The sequence below is a fragment of the Labeo rohita genome, chromosome 10 (genome assembly GCF_022985175.1).
Source record: "Labeo rohita strain BAU-BD-2019 chromosome 10, IGBB_LRoh.1.0, whole genome shotgun sequence".
NCBI classification, from domain to species: Eukaryota; Metazoa; Chordata; class Actinopteri; order Cypriniformes; family Cyprinidae; genus Labeo; species Labeo rohita.
The window spans coordinates 2,525,592-2,551,333 of record NC_066878.1 but is presented as its reverse complement, the minus strand read 5'-3'; the positions used below and the strand labels follow the sequence as shown (position 1 = coordinate 2,551,333).

At 37.6% G+C, this 25,742-nt stretch overlaps 1 protein-coding gene across 1 annotated transcript; it reads right to left on the bottom strand.

Annotated features, from left to right (window-relative positions):
* Positions 1–416: 416 nt before the first annotated feature.
* wscd1b (WSC domain containing 1b) lies at positions 417–9,523 on the bottom strand. The gene is made up of 9 exons (XM_051121248.1): positions 9,207–9,523; positions 5,787–6,317; positions 5,587–5,701; positions 4,690–4,874; positions 3,709–3,830; positions 3,351–3,522; positions 3,109–3,273; positions 2,664–2,864; positions 417–966 (listed from the first exon to the last, which is right to left on the bottom strand). The coding sequence occupies exons 2-9, from the start codon at positions 6,184–6,186 to the stop codon at positions 614–616; spliced, it is 1,713 nt and encodes a 570-aa protein (XP_050977205.1). The 5' UTR covers positions 6,187–6,317; positions 9,207–9,523; the 3' UTR covers positions 417–613.
* Between the last annotated feature and the right edge of the window lie 16,219 nt (positions 9,524–25,742).

The following is a 25,742-nucleotide window of genomic DNA, read 5'->3' as shown; positions in this document are numbered from 1 at the left end:
TGACTCTGGCTTTGTGTGCAAATGAATGTCCAGCACTTATGTATTGCTCTCAGGCAAAGCCAGGGTTGCTTTTTCTTGGTTGTCTTATCTGTTTATCTGACAGTCTCTAAATAAGCTCATGCCATTGCTGTAACCTTTCAGATTTATGCTTTTGATTCATTGTAGTAATAAAATGATCGAAGGACACAAACTGTTCATCACACAAGAGCAAGATGTCTCGTATTTGCTCACGAGGGAACATTTTTCCCTGATGCATCTCTCTGAAATAAATGCATCAGCTTTGACCCTGAGATTACAAATGCACATCACAAATACAGGTTTCAAATAAATACATTTTGGATTTGAAGTATAAAGGCACCTGCCTTAGGATAATGTAATCTAGTGGAGAATAATACTAAAATGGACTGAAACTGATACTGAGAATTGATCTGTTTAATGATAAAACATACTAACGAGACACATCTCCACAATGCCATCAAACTGTTGACAGCGCAACCACAAACATAAAGCACAATAAAACAACAGGCAGCAAAAACTTTTTTGTTTTTACTCAGGCACTTTGTGTTTCTGTGTCCTCCCTCCAGCAGAGGGCAGCAGCTGTGTTCACGAATCCTCACCTGGGCATGTACTCCTTCGGTAGGCCATTGAGGTTTCTGTCTCTGAGGGCTTTATCTACCGTGTGGATGTATTCATCTATACGAGCTCTCATCCCAGGGGTGAAGGGGTCAAAGGTTGGGCTACGAGATCCAGAGCGTTTGAAATGGCCATCTCTGTTGCTCTCTGTACACAGAAGTCTTTCCTCGGGTATGCTGGTGTTCAGGAAAGCGGTGATGGTCTTTAACTGGGGGACTAGATCTTTCTGTAGATTTTCAAAGTGTACCACCAGGAGGCGATGGGCAAACCGCAGCCAGGCCAGAGCATGAGACACCCACCAGGACGAATAGCTATCCACAAACTCGGACCACTCTGTGAAGAAAAAAAAACAAAACATTATTGTTAAAAGTAAACTAGCATGTCCCACAAGTGTAAGCCTAGGCAGCAAAAATTTTAATTACAGAATCTTGGCTGGACACATTTTGTGAGTTATATATGAGTTATAGGAAAAACTACCCAGCACCTGGGTAACAAAAATTAAAAATAACCCAATAAATTGACCCAACAAGCTTAACCTAATTTATTTTTTAAAGTGCAAAAAAAAAAAAAAAAAAAAAAAAAAAAAAAAAACTACCCAGCACTTGAGTAAAAATATTTAAAATAATCAAATAAAATCACCCAACAGGCTCAACCCAGCATTTTGGTTAAAAACCCAAAAAACAACCCAGCTTTTTTAGAGTGCAAAAAAACTACTCAGCACCTAGGTAAAAATGTTAAAAATAACCCAATAAAATCACCCAACTGGCTAAACTCAGCATTTGGATAAAATAATAACCCAGCATTTTAGAGTGCAAAAAAACTATCAAACACCTGGGTAAAAATATAAAAAAAATAACCCACTAAAATCACCTAACAAGCTGAACCCAGCATTTGGGTTTTAAAAAAATAACCCAGCATTTTCAGAGTGCAAAAAAACTGCCCAGCACCTGGGTAAAAATATTAAAAATAACCCAATAAAATGACCCAACAGGCTCAACCCAGCATTTGGGTTAAAAAAAATAACCCAGCTTTTTTAGAGTGCAAAAAACTACCCAGCACCTGGGTAAAAATATAAAAAATAACCCACTAAAATCACCTAACAAGCTGAACCCAACATTTGAGTTAAAAAAAAAAAAAAAAAAATCTAGCATTTTAAGAGCACCTGGGTAAAAAATATTAAAAATAACCCATTAAAATAACTTAATGGTCTGAACCCAGCATTTGAGTTTTAAAAAATAACCCAGCATTTTTAGAGTGCAAACAAACTGTCCAGCACCAGGGTAAAAACTTAAAATAACCCAATAAAATAAACCAACAGGCTGAACCCAGCATTTATGTAAAAAATAAATGAATAAATAACCCAGCATTTTTTAGAGTGCAAAAAAAAGCTGCCCAGCACCTAGGTAAAATATTAAAAATAAACCATTAAAATAACCCAACAGGCTAAACCCAGCATTTGGGTAAAAAAAATATCCCAGAATTTTTAGAGTGCAAAAAACTACCCAGCACCTGGGTAAAAATATTAACAATAGCCCACTAAAATCACCTAACAAGCTGAACCCAACATTTGAGTTTTAAAAAATAACCCAGCATTTTTAGAGTGCAAACAAACTGCCCAGCACCAGGGTAAAAAATTAAAATAACCCAATAAAATAAACCAACAGGCTGAACCCAGCATCTATGTAAAAAATAAAAAAATAAATAACCCAGCATTTTTTAGAGTGCAAAAAAAAAACTGCCTAGCACCTGGGTAAAAATATTAAAAATAACCTAATAAAATCACAGGCTGAACCCAGCATTTTTTAGAGTGCAAAAAAACTGCCCAGCACCTGGATAAAAATGTTACAAATAACACATTAAAATGACCTAACGGGCTGAACTCATCATTTGAGTTAAAAAATTAAATGAATAACCCAGCACTTTTTAGAGTGTTGGAAGTTTGCTATAGCACCCTGGTTGAGACCCATTGCTCTAAATTGTTTGAATATACAGGCTGAAATCATTAGCACATTAGTTTCTATCATTAGCACCTTTGCTCCTCCAGTGAACATCTGAAGCGTAACCCAGGTGTCCGGCACACTTGCGGTTGAACTCTGCCATTAGGGAACGATAGGGGTTTCGCATCAGCAGGATGGCTGAGTCGAACATTTCAATCTCTCGCTGGCCACTTTCGTGAGTCTTGACGCAGATGACTCTCCCGCTCTGCCAGTAATCCTTCTCTCCTTTAAAACCTGCACAGAAGTGAGATAACCACTATTTCTAAAGAGAAAAATCTGAGCTGAGTCTCCATTTGCTTTTCAATATAGGACTAACAATTGAGATGCTTAAGAGATGTCAGTCTTGATTTTCTTTCTTGTGGGCAATATCTGTAAATGTATGTGTGTCTGATGAGTTTATTTTCTTACTCCTTCAGACTCATAATAAATCTCACAGCTGAAAGTGATGAGTGTTAAAGTGTTATTAGTAGACTTTCACCTTTGTTGTACAGAGATCCATCAAAGTAATAGCTGCCTGTGTAGAATCCAGTGGCAAGTTCAATTAGGTGACGTAACCAGGTGTTTCCTGCCCCTGGAAAGCTGGACAGGGCCACAAGAGTGCTGGACCTCTGGTGCAGGAATGTCCTTTCTTTGCATGTTGCATCTGAAAGAACAGACCTTTTCTGTTGCAGCATTAGTTCTTGAAGAGCTATAAAGTTTGAGTTAGACGTTGTAGGTTACCTAGGACAGGAGTACTGTACACCCAGTAGTAGTCCAGGTCATAAGAAGAGGTTTGATTTGTTTGGTTGCCTCTCACACACATGTATTCCTGTTCACTCAACTGGATTGTGAAGAAAAATGGGACATGGCTGCAGAAACAGTCTTGCCCTCTCAAAAGAGCCAATGGCAGGTCCTGATCAGGTCACACACAATTTACAGGTGTTAGATAAAGGAATAAAAATAAAAGCATAATACATAATAATAATATTCCAATATTTTTCCAACTTTATTATTCCAACCTTATTGTTCCAACCTTGAATATTCCAACCTTAAAGAAAACACACTTTTATGGATGGAAACAAGCATTTGTAAATTGAACCTGATCTGTACAGGTCTCAATACACTGCTGAGAAGTGTGCGTCGGGCCAGAGGTCTGGATCAGGAAGTCAGCAGAAGAATTCTTTGGCTTCTTGTAACAGCCGTGGTAGTGCACAGTTCTGTCTGAGAAACATTGAACAGAAAACGGAAGTTGTCTTGCACAAAGCATAAGTTGACCCTCCCATTGTATTCAGGAAATGCCACAAGAGCAGTGCTCACTCTCTCACGCCTTTCTGTCTCATCTAATCATACTTTAGCCATGCCTATTTTGGTCCTGGGTTCTGGCCTTTAAACTAGTTCTTCTCTAATCCATTATTCAGAAAATGTTCATGAACTGAGAAATCAACATTTCCTTCATCTTTTGACATGTAATTAAGAGGTTATTGTACTAAAAAAACATCCTGTAAGTTTCTTGTTAGTGTAAAAACAGCTTATATTGAAGCCAACCTGCCTAGCATGCAAAATACGTATTTAGTTGTGTGTGTTGTGTTCGCTCAGTGCAGCTTGTCGAACTCTGGCTAATAGCAATATCTGTTTGTTCGCAGTTGTCTAGAAATGTCAATGAATAATGCATGTTTGTTGTTGTTATTTGGAGTCATGATAAAGAATAGAGGAATACATTTGTGTACACACGGCAGTGCTTTATCAATACGTTTCTGCGTTGGGCTAATGCATATACCATGGCTGTTTGGGTGTTTAATGTAATGGTGATGGGCGTTTCGTTTCCGACATACGCTGCACGCAGTAGACCAATCAGAACAGACTGGGTCATCGGACCAATCACCAGGGATTAGCGTCATGCAAAGGAGGGAAATAAATTGTTGAGCGAATCGTTTGGAAGTCGTTGAGCAAGTAAATGCATATTATAAGACAATGAAAGTGTTTTTGACCTTGCACGCATGTCAGCCTGTTGTTGGGTACTCCCAAAACCAAAACATGAATCTTTCATAATCCATAATAGGGACAATTTAATGTGACTCACATCTCTTCTGTCCTGGAAGTCGATCCTCAACTCTGTAAACAGACATGCGTCCCACCCCTCCACAAAGGGAACCCTTCTCTCCACGACAGTCCAGATTACAGTCCTCAGCCCGAGCTCGCTGGGCACAGACCCGATTTCCACAATGGCACTCCGCTCCATACTCCAGCCCGGCATACCGGAACCCACTGCAAAAGAGGACATGGCCTTCAATGGATAGTTCACCCAAAAATAACAAATTAGTTGTCATTTACTTACCCTCAAATTGTTGTTCCAAACCTGTAAGAGTTTCTTTGTTCTGATAAACACAAAAGAACCACCAAATAGGTGATGGTCCCCTTTTTCCCCTTACTATGGAGGCCAGAAGTGATCATTAACTGTTCGTTTACCTACATTCTTCAAAATATCTTTTTTGTTTAGCAGAAGAAAGAATACAAGTTTGGAACAACTAAGGGTAAGTAAACTACTGAGGGAATTTACACAGAAATGCATGTGTATTTTGTTGTATTCTGTGCATTGTTCTGTTCTATTCTGCTTTTACCATCTTTGTCTCGTTGGAAATACTTCTGCGTTGCAAAATAAGGTGGATAAATGCATCATAAAGTACCTGCTGGCATTTCCTGAAGGAAGCAGCACATAATTATAGTTTAAGCAATGAATACATTTTTTTTTTACTTCTGATTATTTTACAATGGCATTTCCATATTTGAAAGTGCTTTGGTATTTATGTATTTTAACATTCTCTCTCTTGCTCCCTGTGACTCTCTGGATGGACTCCAGGTCTGTCACACCAGCCAGCTCACATTCTGCCACCTGCTTCTGTGGATAAACACTGCACGCATTCTTCTAAAAGAACAGGGTTTCTTTCATTTACTCTGTGTACTTTCTTTAAGATGTTACCTCTCAGAGCAGGTGTCCTGACACAAGGCGCTGGTCATTTTTCGGAAGTCGTAAAGAATGGTCCCGCCGAGTGCATGCTCAGTTTCATTGTTTATAAAGCATCCAATGTAGGTCCCTTGTTGAAAATGATTCAGAAATCATTTAGAATAATTATACTGAAGGAAAATCCAATTTAAAATGGTTATTTTATAAACCATTACCTTTATGTCTGGTTTTCTTGTGTGAGAGAGTATGTTCAGAAGAGCTTTTCTGTTCAGGGTTACCATGGAACCAGTGGTGTCTCAAATGCCTGATCTCCAGGTTACGAGATATGAGGTGCTTTTGGTTCTTTCTGTTGTCTTTCTGATCAAAAGGTTGGTTCTTCATCTCTTGAATGACATTCCTTCTGTACAACCACCTGGCAGCAGGTACCTCCAGGGATCTAAGTGGCGCTGGTAGGGAAGGTAGCGCCGCGGTATCTGTTTCTCTCTGAAACGTTACCACACTGGAGCGCTGAAGCAGTAACACGCTTCCCGCCATGATGTAAGCCACACCCAGAAAAAACAGAAGCAGCTGAGCCCGCCTTAAAAAGTGCTGTAGTCTGTAGAATGGCTTGGCCATCCTGGTTCAAATCATCTGAACAAGATCCTTTTACTTATACAGGACAAGATTATATATTCTCAGATCTCTGATCTTCATCCTTTAGAGAAGATTTAGATCTGGGTGTCTACAGCCTTATGAGCTCACAGGACCTAAAATTAACAGAAAAGCTTGTTGAATACAAGATCAGACAAACAAATTCCTCTTTAGTTTCAAGCCCTTCACTTAGATCTAAACACTTAATATCAAACAAATAAGTAAACCACTTGTCATATTTCTCCATTTTCAGCAGATGCTGAGAAGGTTTGTTGTGACCCAGAAGAGGGTTTAGCCCTTCGAGGCTAATGAGCTGTTTTTGATGAACCGATCAGAGTCTAATTATCATTTTCCCTTTTGACTTATTAAGCATGTTTGGAAAAAACAAGAAAACTGAACAGAACCTGCTAGCAGAAACATAAAGTGTTTCCTGAGCTATGAAAATATCTATAGAAGGAATTGCTGAATTGTCTGTATGTCTTGTTCTTCGTCGTGCCTGGTGGTTTATGGGATGTGAGTTGTCTGTCCGTCAGAGTGATGGGTCGGAAAAAATTTCTGCCCGTGGGAGGGGAAAGCTGTCCATCCTGCTGAACTTCATGTCACAGATCACAGAGCTCATTCATATTGCAGACAGAGAGAATACGTCCAGATTCGTCAGTGTATAGCAAAGCTTATAAAGTAAAGTTTTGCCAAAAGTATTAATACCCTATACTTTGCAACTGAAATGAACTCAAATCTGATATTACTGGTATTTAATTAGCTTAACCCCTTAAAACGGTCACAAATTTTTACATTCTTTTAATGTTCCTTGAGGTTTTCTTATAATGTTAATAAAGTTTTTTGCACAGAAAAAAAAATAAATATGTGGAATTTTTTTTTATACTTTCAACCCTCATTCTGACCCTTTGTCTGAAACAACCTGTATTTAGGGGGCAGGTCCTGTAAGGTTTGTCAGTAATCGGCCTCGGTTAAGATCGGCTAATGTCATTGCATAGGAAATGGTATCAACACCACCTGACTATTGCATGTAGTGACAAGATAATCAAAATAAAACGGTCATTCCTAGACAAAGCATTATGAAATCATTTACTTACAGTTTGTGATGCAGCTGCAGTCAGATATAGTACTGCTTCATCTTTCAACAAATGTTTCTTTGTGAACTCTCCATGACTCTCCTGTGCCTTGTTTACTAAACAACATGCTCAGAACAATCCTCTGACACAATCCAAGATGCCATTAAAAAAATGTCAAACGTTCTTTCACTCAATTTGTCCTATTAACAACAGACTCAAGCACGCGGACTGCGTCAGAAAGCGAACACACATGTATATACTGTAACCAGAGTAGAAAAGATAGCAGCAGTAATTCCAATTTCGATTTGCTTTTGACGCGATGCGACACTCGCATTGCCAGTGGGCGGGGCCTATGGTGAGAAGGAGACTATTTGTCGGGCATTGTTTATGCAAACGACTGTGCCTGGGTGACGTCACCCTGCACCTTGGATCCAAACAAGCCGTTTTCTGACGGTTATTACATAAATGTTTTTTTTTTTTTTATTATTGATGATGAGGACATTTTATGTTATGAAACTTGCAGGATGTATTAAGCATAGAAAGACATCTTTTATGTCAAAAGATCAACGGAAAATTGGTTTCTGGTGCCATGACCCCTTGTAAGGGGTATTCCATGTTCAGTACAAGCTCAATCCATGTGGTAATGTTGATTACCAGAAAAAAATATTTTCTACTTAAAATCAGTGTTACAGCGAGGCTGTAAAAAGCTTTACAGCTCAAACAATTAAAGAATTTAATAGAAAAAGTGCTTTTATAACATTACGTCTGTTTTAAATGCTTCCAAAAATGTGTCCCATTTATTACCAGTTTAAGTGTCTCACTGTAACCTTGGCTTATATATAATTGAGGGCAAAATTATATTTTATGGTAATCACATTATGCCACAAATGCTATCAATTGGGCTTAACTTGTATTAAACCGAGAATACTCCTTGATATAACAACAACTAGAGGATCAATCATTGTGACAGCATTATCTCCTAATATATTACAGATTTCCATCAGGACTCTACAAATAACAGCGAGGCAAACAACATATGGCATTGCTTGTTTAAATTCATCATTTGCTCAGAAACCCCTGACAGTTCGTCGTGCAGAATCTGTGGAAAAACGGTGTGCCAAGAGGATTCTCCAAGAAAATAGCACTCGTTACATTTCCACAGACAATTCTGCAGCCTAACATAGAAATTGAAATTATTTACATGCTGATTGGAAAAACCTTTATCTTCTTGATCGAAATGAGAGGTCTGTTGATCTGACAAGCAACATCCAAAACATGCTGAGCACATTATGACCGTTTATTTTTCTTTTATCCCATTGTCTTTTTGTATTTACTCTTTATGCTATTTGCTTAACACCTCACTCAACATGTGTATTTAGAAATTATCTCGATTTATTTTATATTTTATAGGTTATTATATTTTAGTCTTGTGGTAAAGGTTTGTTTTTTTCTCCACAGAACTCTACATCTGTTATTATATTCAGACATAAAATTCGGTCTGTTTAGAGACTAAGTTGGATTTCTTCAGTTTGCAAGAGCACATGCACTTAAATAAGCAGAAGTTATGAACACAAAACCGAACAATGTTCATCTATTTATCTATAAAAGTTTCCGGGCGCGAGCTGTCAAACATTGTTTAAGAAACTAAACAATGTAGTTTAGACATCTCTTATATTGAGTCTCACGAACAGCAGCTTTAGTTCACATAGATTTTTGTTCAGTTACCCCTATTTGAGATAATTATCCTGACGTTATCCTTAAGAGCAAAAGACAACCTTAAGTTAACGGTTAATATCAAACGTTAAGACAAAATAGACGAGAGAGGACTTCCATATGCTCTTTTATGAACACAGTACGATATTTGCTAGTAAGTCTACGTTCAGATACACATCAGAGATTAATAGAGTATGTACTAACATAAGAGACGTTTACCTTTATGTTAGTGTGCTGCCTCAGATCAGGTGCGGTTCTGACGGACGCGGATGTGACCGGCAACGCGCTCTGTGCGTCTCCCGCGCTCGGACACGCGCTTCCACTGAAGAGACTCTGGTGATTCCTGAATGGAAATACTCACCGGCTCTTCCCAGCTGCCTAACTCTATCCGTCGATTACAAAATAATGTTTTAATCGCATGTTTTAACTGTTTCTAAATCTTCTGCAGTTTCTTTGGACGACTTTTTGTTGTACGTCCTTTTGAAGTCGTTGGAAAGAAATGAGAGGGAGTCCTGCCGAATATTCACCAAATTAAAACGTTGTTGTTGTTCCCTGGCAACGTGTAAAACACGGACTGAATCGATGCGATTAGATGAGCTCATTACAGAGCAGCCGCTGATGTGAAAAGCTTTACAGAACCAACAGGGACCCTTGTTACTTGATTACACTTTATACTGTTGTTCAACATTAACTATAACATAATAGCCTAATCGTTCTAGATTATTTGAAATGGGTCAATTTTTCTGTCCTAGCATTTACAGAAATATTACACTTGAAAAACACCTTAGGGTTGCAGTTTCTTTATATTTTAAAATGAAACCATATGTTTTTGAACAATTACTGTCTTGAGCCATCAATGTGGCAATATTTGTTTTTTTTAAATTAATTATATCGAATTCCAAGCACCACAAAACTCCCCACAGCCGTGCACAGAGCAAAAATGCTTTATTTTGAGGTAAAAAACACGTTTTTCTACCATTTAAAATACAATAATATATTCATATAATGTCATTTTATTGCTGTCAGTATCATGAAAGTAGTGGTTCCCTGGAGTTGTGTCACTGGTGTTATCGTTTAACAAAAATCATTTATTTTGAAACAAAGATCACAGTGATGACATTACTTGAAGATCTATGAAGAAAGGCCAATGAGAAGTCCACTGGCTCTTTTATCAGAAATTTTCTCATTTATCTCATGATTTCATATGAAGCTTTTAGTTGAACTCACTAGTATGACCTGCTTTAGAATGCAAAATACAAAAACTAGAATACAAAACTACTTAATTTAGTGAGTATATCATGTTTGACAACATGCGGTTTAATAGCTTGCAGCAGCCATTTTGTAAAATGCATTTTTCATTAAAATTGTCACTGGTGTCACCTTCCTTATGGGTAAATAAATGCTCAAAAAAGATTTTGAAAATCATTGCGCTGTCATTTATGTGTATTCATAAAGTCAAAAGGTAATCTAAAAACGTGCTCTAAGCTTAAATGTTAGAAAAAGAAATACATTTTAAGACATCTTCCCATACCAAAATTGGACATTTCTGTAGAATGACCCAAATATTAATTTGTGTTATACTTTTTCCCTGCACTGTAGCAAGTAAGAGTTTGAATCTCCCAAAACTTGTTCAAAACAAGTCATATTTCACCCCAACCCCAAATTAGATTTTGCATAAAGAAAATGATACCTGTTTTTATTGCTGTTAGGATTTTTAAATAATTGTAGCATTGTCTTAAAGGAGAACTCCACTTCCAGAACAACAATTTACGAATAATTTACTCACCCCCTTGTCATCCAAGATGTTCATGTCTTTCTGTCGTAAAGAAATTATGTTTTTTGAGGAAAGCATTTCAGGATTTTTCTTCATATAATGGACTTGATTGGTGCCCCGATTTTGAACTTCCAAAACGTAGTTTAAATGCAGCTTCAAAGGGCTCTAAATGATCCCAGCCGAGGAAGAAGGGTCTTATCTAGCGAAACAATTGGTCATTTTTTTCCAAAAATAAAAATTCTATACTTTTTAAGCACAAAAGCTTGAGTAGCACAGGCTCTAGAATGCGCGTTCACGATACTACGAATTAGTGATGGGTAGTTCTTGAATGATTTGTTTATTTTGAACGAATCTTTAATGTGACTCGAGAAGAACGAGTCGTCTCGGGGAGTGATTCGTTCAGTCGCGCATGCGCAACATCCTATTAGGTTCTGTACTGGAATCAGTTCACCTGTTTCGAGTCTTCAAGTTTTATGTTCATCTTATGGGGCTGTCACGTGATAAACGAATGACTCGAACCCGAAGACTCGAGAGATGAACTAATCAATTCTTTTTCTGGCTCACTGCATTTGTTCATCTTATGGGGCTGTCACGTGATGAACAAACGACTCAAACCCAAAGACTTGTCAGATAAGAGGTGAGGTGAGCAAATCATAGACTAAAGATCCAGGTAAACAATGAATTAATCTTTTCTGTTTCTTATAGCATTATAGTTTTGTCTTGTTTGTAGTGTAATCAACGTTTGTGTAAGCAGTAGATGTGTTAGGGAAGTAACACGTAACATTTTAGTTCTATTTTGCTAAAATGAACGAAATGACTCGAAAAAAGATTCGTTCATTTTGCTGAACGAGACTCAAAGGTCCGAGTTGGTAAAATGATCCGAACTTCCCATCACTACTACGAATCACGTCTAAGTTCATAGTCTGTGTACTCCAGCTAAAAAAGGTAGAGTATGGCGAAAAACTCTTCAAATCTTATTTTGTCCTACAACTTCACAATCATCTGACATCGTTGTACCTTTTTGTTTGTAAAAAGCGTTTGACTTACTTGCACTTTCTTAGTCTTTGCGCGTTTGCTTTGTAAACACTGGGTCTGTAGATCCGCCTACTTTCGGAGTGACCTTTCGACATGATTCAATAGTACGTGAATGCGCATCCCAGAACCTGTGCTACACGAGCCTTTGTGCTTAAAAAGTATACAAATTTTTATTTTCCAAAAAAAAATGGCCGATCGTTTCGCTAGATAATTCCCTTCTTCCTCGGCTGGGATCGTTTACAACCCTTTGAAGCTGCATTTAAACTACATTTTGGAATTTCAAAATCGGGGCACCAATGAAGTCCATTAATATGAAGAAAAATCCTGAAATGTTTTCCTCAAAAACCATAATTTCTTTACGACTGAAGACAGAAAGACATGAACATCTTGGATGACAAGAAGGTGAGAAAATTATTTGTGAATTGTTGTTCTGGAAGTGGCCTTTTCCTTTAATAACAGAACACACTTTTAACAAACTCTCATTAATGTAAACAACATTTATTTATTTATTTAAAATTTGTTGGAAATTTCTTTAGTTTGTATTGCCTTTAATTAATCACAATTTTAATAAAAAATGTATTTGGACAGAATGATGCAAGAAGAGACTTATAATGGTGCCAAAATCTTTTATGAAACATGTTAATATATTTCTTTCTTCTCTTTCTGTATTTTTCTTTCTACTTACACTTCAAGCTCTCAAAATGCCTCTTTGTACAGCATTACACAGGTTGATTAATGTTGATTTAATCACAGGCTTTCAAACTCATTTCTAAGCTCTTAGCCACTGTTATTTTTTTCTTAACCATATGTGGATTCCGTTCTCAAAAAAAAAAAAAAAAAAAAAAAATACATTAAGTTTTTATTTGGACATTAGTTATTCGTCATGCAGATCTGGAGTACATCAGAGAGGGAGACTGTGGCTCACTGTTGTTGGGCTTTTGGGTTCTAGAGTTCCTCTGGCTCCAGAGATCTGGCACTATCTGTGCTGAGCAGTACAGAGGCTTTGTTTTAGTAGAGACAGGAGAGGACCACATTCATCTGGCAAAGATACACATAGACACACACACACTTAGAAAGAGCCCCTAAAAAGAAAGAGAGACACATAAGCACACTCGTATTCAGCTCATTGAGATGAATCTCCTTGACACTCCATCATAGCTCAGAACAAAAAGAAGACACTCATGCATGCTGCCCCTATTGTTATCTAAATGTCTGGCATGCCTCTATTCATCCTCTATTCTATACACATACAGTGAAACTGTAAAAGATCATTTGAAATATTTGAGCTTGGTAAAAAGCCTTTGCAGTTATGTGACATCACTGTGCCTAAAAGTGTGCCTCTGGCACAAAATTATATTTGCTCAATACTGTTATAGTACATCAAAATGTTGTACATTCCATAAAACAGATTTTTTTTTTTTAGCTATTTTGAGTCATTTTGAGCAACAGTCATCTGTATGAGTGACTCATGTCCACTAGGGGCTTTTGTGCCTTGCACTCACTTGGTTAATCTGTTTTTGAGGTTTGTCCCTCAGGAACACTGACTGCAGAACAGTGTGCAATGTTTTCAAGTAATTATATTGCTCTTATGTTCAAGGTCAGGGACCAATCGACGAATTGATTCCATTTGGTCCTGGCGGCTTGGCCCAATGGGGAAAAACGGATTAAAATCTCTTGATGACCACACATTTAAGGGCTCCAGGCACAAACCGCAGATACAATCAGCTGCCCTGCGCATCCCTCTCTGATGAGAGCCATATACACCCTAACTGTCTTTCTCTCTCTGTCTGACTGTCACACTTTCTTTTTTGCGACTGTTGTATTTTCTTAGGCTGTTTGAAAAACAGCAGCTGATGTGACTTTCACAATCCGTCAAACAGAATTAGTGTTCAGGCATGCGAGAAATGTGCAGATCATTTTCTGTGTGCTTCTCATGGCTTCTAGTTTAGTCCTGGGTGAAATGATTAAGCTCAATTTTTAAACATCAGAAATGATAAAAGCCTGATTCTGGCAAATTATATGGTTTACCCTTACCCTTATTCCAGATGTCATAATCTAAGTGAATTGATTAATACACAATTTTTTTTTTGGCCAGTAAAGCCTTCCAGTTAAACTTAAATGCACAACAGAGAGTTTAGGCACTTTTTCAGTGGCGGTAGTTACAGAAGCATTTTAAAGTCTCCATTAAAGGGGTCATCGGATGCTAAGTTAACTTTTACATGTTGTTTGAACATTAATGTGTGTTGGCAGTGTATGTACACATCTATGCTATAATGATAAAAATCCATGCAGTGGTTTTTAATTAATCTGTAAAAATAATATCCCCTTTTTCATATCGAGCCATTCTCAGATGCCTGTTCTTGTGGCGTCACATCGACAGAGGCCGCTCCCACAATAGTTGATTGACATTTGTGTCTTACCTCAGATCAGTTGTAACAGTCCAACCTCCATGTTTTGATGCCGGAGCAGGGATGCAAGTTAGACAAGAATTGAGTGATTGAGGTGTTGTGTTGCTGAATGTAAAAATGAACGTAGTGGTCATCATTTACTCCCGACATCTGAGCTGCTGATATCCATCTATGTTCACGCGAATCATTCGTGATCCAGCTTCACTTACAGCAGAAGTGAGTATAAGGGTTTTTATGAATCTTTGCGATCGCCTTTCCTAATAATGTGCTAGTTAGCAAGTTTAGCGGCTAAACGCAGCTAAATGCGGCTAAAGTAAACAGGCTCGTCACTCCACAGAGAGAAGAGAGGGGCTGGGTGAGCAGAGCTCATTTGCATTTAAAGCAGCCTCGACCAGAATGGGATGATTTTTGCAGAGCTGATTTTGACAAGGTAAAAAGGGTGTTGTTTTACACTACCACTGAGAATATTTAACCAAAGTATATTATAGACTTTTCATTAAGACCCTAAAGAATCATATCAACTTGTGGAAAATGGACCCCTTTAAAGCCTTATAAGGCATGAGCAACCAGCTATGAGGTGAATCACAACATTACAAATGTTTATTTGAAGCAAAAAGACGAAGGTACAAGATGGCTTTAGTGAGGAAAAGAACTACAATCCCATGAAACACTGCAAATTACATAATCACATTTAATGGAACCCCGGGTATTAAGACTTGTATGGTTTAATATAAAGCAAACAATGTCTGTTACTGAAATATGTAGTAGAAAACCCATGAAAGGTTTACGTTATTTAAAAAATCTGCATCGTTTTATACATATTTTGGACTATAGGGGACGCCATTATTTTGTGAAATGGTTGCACTCGGTGAGTTACTGGCACTACCTGTTGCCTTTTTTACCAAAACGCAACTCGAAAAATAGAAGATGAAAAGAGCTTGCAGGTGGGTGGATATAGGCATAGGCTTAAACAAAATGCCGTACCATTATTATTATATTATTTTTTAGTCTAAATGCCTTGGATGAAATCCATGCTGAGAATCTTCTTTAGTGGCTGCAGCATCATGGCAAGTGTTGGAATGTTTATATCCTGCCAGGATGGCATCTAGCGTTTCTTGTCTCTGCCATTTTTAAGCTCTTTCAGTAGCTGTGGTCTACTAAAAGCCTCAGAGACATCAGAGCTTAAGTGGAAAGAACAAAGACGCTGGTCTTTAGGAAGTTTTATTCATCCACAGGCATCTTCCTATTCTTTTCTCCTTTTCTTATCACTAGGAAAGCAGTGAAGACTTACATTGCTTCTCTGGTTGCCCTTCTACTGAAAATTACAACCAAAAGCCGCACAATGTGTCATCGTATCAGTATTTTATATTACGAGGTGCGTATTACAAGTTGTGTTGTGGTAAAAGTAGCAACAGGTAGCGGCAGTTGCTCACGGAGTGCGACATTTCATGTCATTGAAATAATGGCACCCCCCATAGTCCAAAATATATATAAAATGATGTGGATTTTTGAAATAAGTCTTTCATGGGTTTTCTACTAAGTAAGAGACAAAGAAGTCTTACCTTTAAAAATACAAAACTGTTAATATAAAGATGTTGATTATAGCTGCAAAAACAATATATTTTAGGTCTACAGCATCATGGGTAATGTAGTTTTTCACCACAAATATGTTGAAATAATCTGAACAGATGGCTTGACAAAAGTATATATCATTAATTAACAACCTCGGAACCTACATTTTGTCTGTCTTCAAAGGTTTATAAATCACTGTTAAAAATCAATTTCCCAATAAATAGATGGAATAAAATGCCTGTACACAAAGCTTCACTTTAGAACTGTTACATTTACTGTTCCAAGCTCAAAGAAAAATTAAATGAAACATACTCTAATTTGTCCGAAGACGTGGAGTTTTAATGATTTTCTGTTGCTTTATTTCACCCAGCGACCCTGAGAAAAGAGCTTTTATTGGGCCAGAGCTTTCCAGGGACTATTAATAAATGCACTTTTCAATCTCTTTTTCTTTTTGTGTCGGTAGTTATGCATAAATCCCAGTGTGAAAGACAGCCTTCATGTTGGTGTTTTGTCAGAATGAAACATCTTTTTGTGCGCTCAAGTCTGTCTGCAAATGAAGTAAAAAGAGAAGTGTGAATAAAGCCAGTGGAGGTGTGTTTCTTTCTCTGACCTTTTCATTCTTTAATGAGGGTCTGCTGTCTGGAAGACCAACCACGCTAATGAACAGACCAGCAATGAAGAAAATGCTGTTAAATCACAGCACTGAGTTACACTTCAAACTGCTGTCATAATGTATCACAACACATTCAATAGCAGAGTGCTGGGATTGGGAACCAGAAATACCAGAACTGAAAATGACCGTAGTAAAATACCACTTATTTAGCAGTGCGCTATTAAGTCTACAAGTTATATTTGTTCACAAATTGTGACAATGTGAGTTGTACTATTCAATACAATGTGTAGTTCAATTCCCAACAACTCTTACAACCTCTGGTTCTTTTTAGAATCATACGCCTGAAGAATCAGTATGGTCCCAAAACAAATTTTATGGCGTTTGCTGCATCGAAATACGCCTACTTCCATACTGTATAGTATGCTAAACAACAGAGCGGATGGAGTACATATGAATTTCATTCATTCTACTTTTGAATTTTATTCATGAGTGAATCGCAAGCATGATCTTTGAGTACATACACAGCATGAAGTCTGACTCCTCGATGAATGACTTCTCTGAGCTGGCTCTTTTTAGTGAATCAGAAGTATGTTACCCAGTCAGATGGCTCTTATGAGTTGACTCAGTTATTAGATTGTGCTTGATTGCATTGTAGTCTGATCATCTGCTTGTGTTTTAGATTTCAGTTTTTTATTAGTGTTTTTCTATTGTTTTTGTGATATTTAGGGTCAGGGGTTTGTTTTACACCTTCAGCCAGACAAAAGATTCTTAGAAAGAGATAAAGGGCTTTCTCCTCACAGATTCAGAGATGTTCACCGTAGCCCAAACCAATGGAGAGAAGAGAGAGGGCTGACCTTTGTCCTCATGAATTCAGGTGAAAGAATGACTGCCAAAGTGCAGGTTCTGTTGCATCGTAGAGCTCATCATCAGTGTTTTGGACTTGCTCTTCAGACAGGCTGCCTTATGCATGAGAAAGATCCCTCTTTGTGCTCCGAGGGGTCCTGCTGTACGTGTCTCTGTCTCATCTGGATGGCAGTCATGCTCTGACTGTGTTTTATGCTCCTGAGGAGAAGCCTCAGGTCCTTCTATACACACACACACATGCACACAGAGGCTTGTGGAAAATAGTGGCCTGGAATTCAAATGAATGTACAATAGAGCAGGCTGAGGCCTTTGGCCACTTCTAGTTGAATCCAATACAAGTAGTCCTTTATCTCTGCGGCATTTTAAAAAATCAAACCTGACATTTCATGTGGGCTCCTGGGAAATACAGGCATACAAACAAAATATGTGATTTAAAGTCAAGCAAGTAAACAAAACACCCGGAGCCAAGGTGATTTCTAATATCTGTGGGCATTTTAAAAGACTGGAGGACTTTCATTTGCATTTCTAGTTTCTTGAATATGAATTTCTTAAAGGAATACGCTTCTAAAAACTGAACGTCCTGCCATTTATTTGCTCGACCTCATGCTGTGCCAAATCCATAAGCTGTTTTCTGTGGAACAGAATAAAATACATTGTTGACATTGACAGTGTGTTTAACACCCGATCAAGCCCTCCATTTGAGATTAGCTGTATGGAAACACTAAGCTTCATTGTGCTGGTGGCAAACTCTTGGCTGGAGAGATAAAAGGCTCTGTTTTCCTGACGATTCTGTCTAGAGACAATGAAAAAAAAAATGTCATTTTCAGTTTCAGTCACTTATCCCCTTGTGTTATTTTGATGCTTTATTTTTCCTAGACTATCTTCAGACCAACAGAAATGGTGAATTTATTTTAGACTAAAAGAAACCTGCAGATATAAATTAAATAAAGCATCTAATGTGAAGATTAGTAGGAAAAACATCTGTGGTCTTCAGAGGTTTTTAGAAAAATTAAACCATCAATGAGAAATGTTCTGTATAAGATGATGTCTGAATGTACAGACTGTTCATCAGTTCGATTTTATTGGTGTGTGGCAGATGATTACATACCAGTCATTTGGGTAATCAAGTTCTTTCCTGGTACAATCAGACACTCTGACAGAGACAAAGTGAGTCTGCTAAGTTTATTAGATGGGGAGAGAATGTCAGCGTAGGAGACTCAAAACAGAATCGACCACTTTCTTTACATCAGAAAGTTCTTAAAGGCCACATACAGGCCACCTACACCTGACAACCGCATTTACAGAAATTCTATGCAGTGTGTACGGAACGGAACTGAACAAACAGTGGTTAATGACGTATTTAAACACGCATCAGAATCAGCATCTCATATCTGCAAAAGACCAATTTATTAACTCCATTAAGAGCCTAGGTTTATAAGCTAAGACCAAACAACAAGCCAGTACGTCTATCAGCAGTAGTTCAGTTAAAATCGTCGGACAAAAAAATCTTTATTCAAAAATGACATACCAAACGACTAAATTCTTATTCACTCCTGCAAGATGCCAAAATGTTGCTATGGTTACAAATGCGGGAGTGACTGCTGTTCTGTACACACTTGTAACAATAATATATGGGACTCACACCTGCATTTAAACATACTGTGTTTTGTTTATGCTCGGAAGGCTGTGTCTTGCGGTGTTGCCATGTCCTCATATCTGCAAGCACTTTTATGTCATTTTTATGTCGTTCGGTCTTAGCTCACAGACCTAGGCACTTTATGGCGTTAATAAAGTGGTCTGTCGTGGATATGAGAGAGAAAAAAAAAAAAAATGTGGTGTTATAAAACATAAAGCATTTCTGTGTTTTTAGTGTGTTTTTTTTTTTTTTTTTTGAGATTGACCTTTTTTCAGGGATTTTTCTATGAAGATCTGGCAACACTGACATTTTACTGCAGGGCTTGTGAGCACAACTAGCCCTGGGTCAGAATGTGCTAAGGTTAAGGCTTCTTTCACTGTTACTTTCTTGCATCTCACATACAGACGAAGACACATTTCCGATGCACATTTAAATACATTATTAACAACTAGGTGTTCAGTTCAAGGAGAAGTCCACTTCCAGAACAACAATTTACAGATTTTCTCACCCCCTTGTCATCCAAGATGTTAATGCCTTTTTTTCTTCAGTCGTAAAGAAATTGTGTTTTTTGAGGAAAACATTTCAGGATTTTTCTTCAAATAATGGACTGCTATGGTGCCCTGAGTTTGAACTTCCAAAATGCAGTTGTAAACGATCCCAGTCGAGGAAGAAGGGTCTTATCTAGCAAAACGATCGGTTATTTTCGTTAAAAAAAAGTGAACATGCAAAGAAAATCAAACACCCTTAATAAAAAAGGTAAAACGGCAATATAGGACGATTTTTAAGTTGAGGGAGAAAATACGGTGGACTTCTCCTTTTAAGTTCCATATGTACACACTGCATAGAATTTCTGTAAATGCGGTTGTCACTACCTGTAAATGGTGAACTGAAAACTGAATTTAGCTGCAGTGTGTACATGCCCAAAGATAAAGGATGTTTTTTCCCCCCATGGTTAAAATACATTTTAGTAGCAACATAGGCTCATTGTAAAAAGCACATGATATTTGTTACTTTTTGCATGTTTTGTAGCACTTTCAAAATGTCCAGTGAACAACGATAAAATCATGTTAAGTTTTCCTAAAGACAGATGAATATTAATGTCGCAATGTTTTATTACAGTGTTTGTTGTACATATTGCGGCTGTTCGGAAATTAAATGTCCGATGACTGGCACTAAAAGGTTAATACTCTACCACATTTAAAAACAATGGACTCCCTACACTGAATGCTAACTTGCTTGATAATGTTAAAAATTAGATAAAAATGCCATACCAGCTGAGTTACTGAGCAAGTTTACTTGCTCATAACACTTTAATCATAGTGCATGATTTGTAAACCATTAAACCAATTCTAAAGCTTGTCACATAACCAGCTCCATATGTATGGTTTTTCTGATGTAAGTTTAAAGTTGATGTAGCTCGCCTGATAAAACATGAGTCATGATAAAAAAAGGTCAAAGACTTGTAGAATCAAGCTAAAATGGCATGGTTGCCTCAGCAAATGTGTTTTTAACTCATGATTGCTCTGCTAACACAACGGTTAGGTTTAATGTAGGTGGTATATTATTTTAAAACGCATTAACCTTTTAGCGCCACTCACGTTTGTCTGTTTTAGCATACCACACACTGGACATTTCACTTTTGAAAGTGTTGTGAAATATGCACAAAACAACGTCATATACAGTAATGCATTCATTCATTTTTGGCTGAACTATCTCTTTTATATGACAGTAAAGGTGTTGTCATTTTCTCAGTGAACATGTTAAAAAATAATGATAATGTTAAAAAAAAGCTAATACAAATTAGATAAAAAGCCATACCAGGTGAGCTACTGAGCAAGTTTACTTTGCCAGAAAATGGCACTGGTTATGTCATGCAATTTGTATGAAAAGATTATAAAAGATTATTGTTTTGGTGCCACTAGTGTTATTTTCAGATGAAGATTTTGCATAATGTAGGTAAGCGGCACGTTTTCACCATATTTTTTCCCCACAATTCTGATTGCTGCTGTCGATGATAAAATTGTCTCAATCTTGACTTTAAACTGTATTAGGCTGACGCAGGCTGTTTTTGGAGCTGGGACAGTAATAAGAGAACGCACGACTGGTTTACAATTGTGCAGGGTAAATTGTAATTGTTTGCTCCTGCCTTTCTGAGTTTAATTGGCTTAGTTCAATAATGAAGTGGCATGAGAACATCTCTGCGCATGAGTGCGCTTCATTGTGTAATTGAGACATTTGTTTGACTGCGTGAGATCCCCAGGCATGTGGCATTCGTACTGTCTCACTTTAGTGAAAGACAAATGATTGGCAGAGATGTCACTCAGTGTCATGAGCCGTCACTGAGCTGCTTATAAGAGTGATTATCGACGTGTAAAACTCAAAGTTATGAACATAGTGCCAAAGCTGTGGAAAATCTGATGTGAAATGATCCATATATTCAATTCAATTCAATTCAAATTTATTTGTATAGCGCTTTTCACGATACATATCGTTGCAAAGCAGCTTTACACCAAATTGACATTTTTACAATATATGTAGTAGTAGCTTGATGCACATATGGCAGAGATGTGTGGTAAAGATCAATTAATGACGTAATCAAACAGACAAAGAACACTATAAATTAGTAGCAGAATTCGGTAGTGCTGTATGTTTTCAGGGTTGGCATCATCTGAAGTCCTCTGTGGGGTTGGCATCATCTCTTCTTAAGTGTTCTGGATCCACACTGGAGCTTGTGAATTCCTAGTTACCATGGGATGTCAATCCCATGGCAAAAACAGAGAACAAATAGGAACATAATTAGCGTAGCTGCTGTTCAAACTAAGAAAAGGAAGGTTTGTTAAACCAGAGCTAAAAGATTAATAATGAACATTTGATCAGATATAGCTGCAGGAAAAGTTTGAGATGCATTATTTGAATGCTTGGCTAAAAAGATGCGTCTTTAATCTAGATTAACAGAGACAGTGTGTCTGAACCCCGAACGTTATCAGGAAGGCTGTTCCAGAGTTTGGGTGCCAAATGTGAAAAAGCTCTACCTCCTTTAGTGGACTTTGCTATCCTAGGTACTACCAACAGTCCAGAGTTTTGTGACCTTAGGGAGCGTGATGGATTGTAGCGTGGTAGAAGACTAGTTAGGTACGCAGGAGCTAAACCGTTAAGTGCCTTATAGGTAAGTAGTGCTATTTTGTAGCTGATGCGGAACCTAATAGGTAGCCAGTGCAGAGACTTTAAGATTGGGGTAATATGATCATACTTTCTTGACCTGGTAAGGACTCTAGCAGCTGCATTTTGGACTATCTGTAGCTTGTTTATTGAAGATGCAGGACAAACAGCTAGTAGTGCATTACAATAGTCCAGTCTAGAGGTCATGAATGCGTGAACTAGCTTTTCTGCATCAGAAACAGGTAACATGTTTCGCAGCTTGGCAATGTTTCTAAGATGGAAGAATGCTGTTTTTGTAACATGAGAAATATGATTTTCAAAAGACAAGTTGCTGTCTAATATAACACCCAGGCTTTTGACTGTAGTGGAAGTAACAGTACATCCGTCTAGTTGTAAATTGTAAGTCAAAAGATTCTGTGTATTGTTTTTAGGTCCAATAAGTAATATTTCTGTCTTATCTGAATTTAATAGCAGAAAATTGTTGGTCATCCAATCTTTTACATTTTTAACACACTCTGTTAACTTCGATAATTCAGAAGTTTCATCTGGTCTTGTTGAGATATATAGTTGAGTATCATCAGCATAACAATGGAAACTAATCCCGTGTTTTCTAATAATATTACCAAGGGGCAGCAAGTATATTGAAAATAGTAGAGGACCTAGAACAGATCCTTGTGGCACTCCATACTTTACTGGTGATAACTGAGATGACTCCCCATTTAAATAAACAAAGTGGTAGCGATCAGACAGGTAGGATCTAAACCATCTTAAAGCCTGCCCTTGGATACCTGCATAATTTTGTAGTCGATCTATTAGTATGTCATGATCTATAGTGTCGAACGCAGCACTAAGATCAAGTAAAACTAGCAATGAGATGCAGCCTTGGTCTGATGCAAGAAGCAAGTCATTAGTGATTTTAACAAGTGCAGTTTCTGTGCTGTGATGGGGCCTGAAACCTGACTGAAATTCTTCATAAATATCATTTTTTTGCAAGAATGAGCACAGTTGAGCAGATATAACTTTCTCTAAAATTTTAGACATAAATGGAAGATTAGAAATGGGTCTATAATTTGCCAGTTCACTAGGGTCTAGTTGTGGTTTCTTAATAAGAGGCTTAATAACCGCCAGCTTGAATGGTTTAGGGACATGACCTAAAGATAACGATGAGTTGATAATATTGAGAAGCGGTTCTTCTGCCACAGGTAACAATTCTTTCAGTAATTTAGTGGGTACGGGATCTAATATATGCAGCACTGTGGGCAATCAACAAATGCAGAGTGTAAAATGAGGAAGCATTTCAGACGTGATAAAGGGTAGTTCACCCAAAAAAACATTAATCTAGTTATGCAATAAGAGAGTGCTGTGTTGTGAATAAACCAATCTAGGCTCATTAGAAAAAACATGCCTCTGCCTACAGTACATTTTTGTAAAGCTTCAACAACTCCAAAAATTCATTGCAGTTTCCAGTTGAAATGAACACTGTTGGCCAACTTTTACTCACACAAATTATGATTACGGGGCAGATCATTGATTAATAAAGACTTATTTTCATATGGTTCCTTGTAGGGCTGCAACGATTAATCGAACGATGTCGTGAGGCGCGTTTAGTCAATGAAGCCGGTACTTTGATTAGTAGTAAAGCTCCATCACGTGCGTTCAGTACACAGAGCAAGTAATACACAGAGCCGTAAAGCACTGACAAGCTACGCCAAAATCTTTTGGCGTAGCTTGTCAGTGCTTTACGGCCCTGTGTATTACTTGCCGCTCCAGCTGAACGCACGTGATGGAGCTTTACTACTAATCAAAGTACCGGCTTCATTGACTAAACGCGCCTCACGACATCGTTCGATTAATCGTTGCAGCCCTAGTTCCTTGACCCCATATACACTTTCATCATAGTACATGATTTGTAAACCAATATATTTTGACACTTGAGTCACACAGCAAGCTCCATATGTATGGGTTTTCAGGTGTAAACTTGCTCATTAGCTCACCTGGTAAACCATGATAAAAAGGTCAAAGACCTTTGTAGCTAAAATGGCATGGTTGCTTCAGCAAATCTGTTTTTGTCTCATGTTTGGTATGTTAACACTATCGGTTAGGTTTAGGGTAGAGTTTAGTGTAGGTGAGGAATTATTTTTGAACACATTAACCTTTTAGCGCCACTCACCAGACATTTAATCTCGATTACATCTAATAAAACTGGCAGATTCACATTCGTCTACTTCAGAAAAAATGAGCATACCACACACTGGACATTTCACTTTTGAAAGTGTTGTGAAATATTCACGAAATAACGTAATATGCAGTAATGCAGAAAAGTAGCCACAGGCACATTTTTCCCATGAGCCTGGGTTACTACCAACTTATGAAATACCCTGAAATCTCATTCATTTTTGGCTGAACTATCCCTTTTATATGACAGTAAAAGTGTTGTCATTTTGTCAGTGATAGTGAAGCCAATCGTTATACTCTTGAGTGTGAATCAGACCTCAAGTGTCGCCATTTCAATTCCACACTTATTCTTCTTGGCTGCTTCGACTGTGACCTTGAATCAAAGGATTGAATGACACAGACATGGCACAACTATACCTGACAGACCTGTTCGCTCTGATTAATGGCCTCATATTGAGGACAATGTAGAAGACGGACACCAGTGAAATGGTATATGAGCCCCCTGAAACACGCACACTCTTGTCAATGTTATATTGATTTATTGATACTATGTGCACTTCAATTAAGAGATTGCATTACTACAGAAATTCATTACTTGGAACATGAAAGCAGTGGTTAATAAAATGCATGTAAGTAAGAACAGAAACAAATTTACAAATGAACATAATTATGCTAAGAAGACACTGCATTTGTTCTATTTCTTTTGTTCTGTTTTTATTCATTTTAGTGCAAGAATCATTTCTCCTCTATGTTTACAGCAGTTTGGCTGGACACGTAGCTAAAGCCCCAGGAGATGTGGTATTGTCTGCTCTGTTGTTGTAGTTTTTCTCATCTTAGTGAAGCCATCGATCACATAATCCATTTTAGCCATGAAAGACGAGGATCCCGGGTCCTCTGATAGCAGCTACTGATTGATTATAGCTCATAAATCTGATGTTATGACAAGAAGAACAGATCATTCACATGTGTGATTTGTTCGTGAGGCATATAGGGGTTATATACGGCTTCTCGTACCTCCAAGAAGTAGCCACATTGGTTTCTGACATTATACAGCATTTAGACAAGTGTTACAACTACAGTCATCCATTACAGAGAAAAATCCCTAGAATGACAAAGACGAGCAGATTATCTTTACCTGTTATGGCTACTTCATACATTTTCAGTCTCAGATTTCAGTAATGAAATTATGTGAATTATATTAATTCTGGTCGATTAAAATGACAAACTCTGATCAATATTTCATGTCCATGTATATTAGAAGAGGAGCCCTTTACATTTAAAGGAGCAGTTCACCCAAAAATGAAAATTAGCTGAAGATGTACTCACCAATGGATACTCTGCAGTAAATGGGTGCCGTTAGAATAATAGTCAAAACAGCTGATAAAAACATCACAATAATTCACAAGTAATTCAAAAGACAAAAAGCTGCATATATAAATGAAACAAACCTATCACTATTTTTAATGTTTTAATGTTAAAATGTCCATAAATCTGTAAAAAAAGACATCCACTCTTTCTT

Coding starts and splice junctions, on each gene's coding strand:
- wscd1b (XM_051121248.1), bottom strand. CDS start 6,186: ATGGCCAAGCCATTCTACAGACTACAGCACTTTTTAAGGCGGGCTCAG. Junction 3,523..3,708: donor TTGAGACCTGTACAGATCAG/GTTCAATTTACA, acceptor TGACCTGATCAG/GACCTGCCATTGGCTCTTTT. Junction 3,274..3,350: donor GTACAGTACTCCTGTCCTAG/GTAACCTACAAC, acceptor CTGTTCTTTCAG/ATGCAACATGCAAAGAAAGG.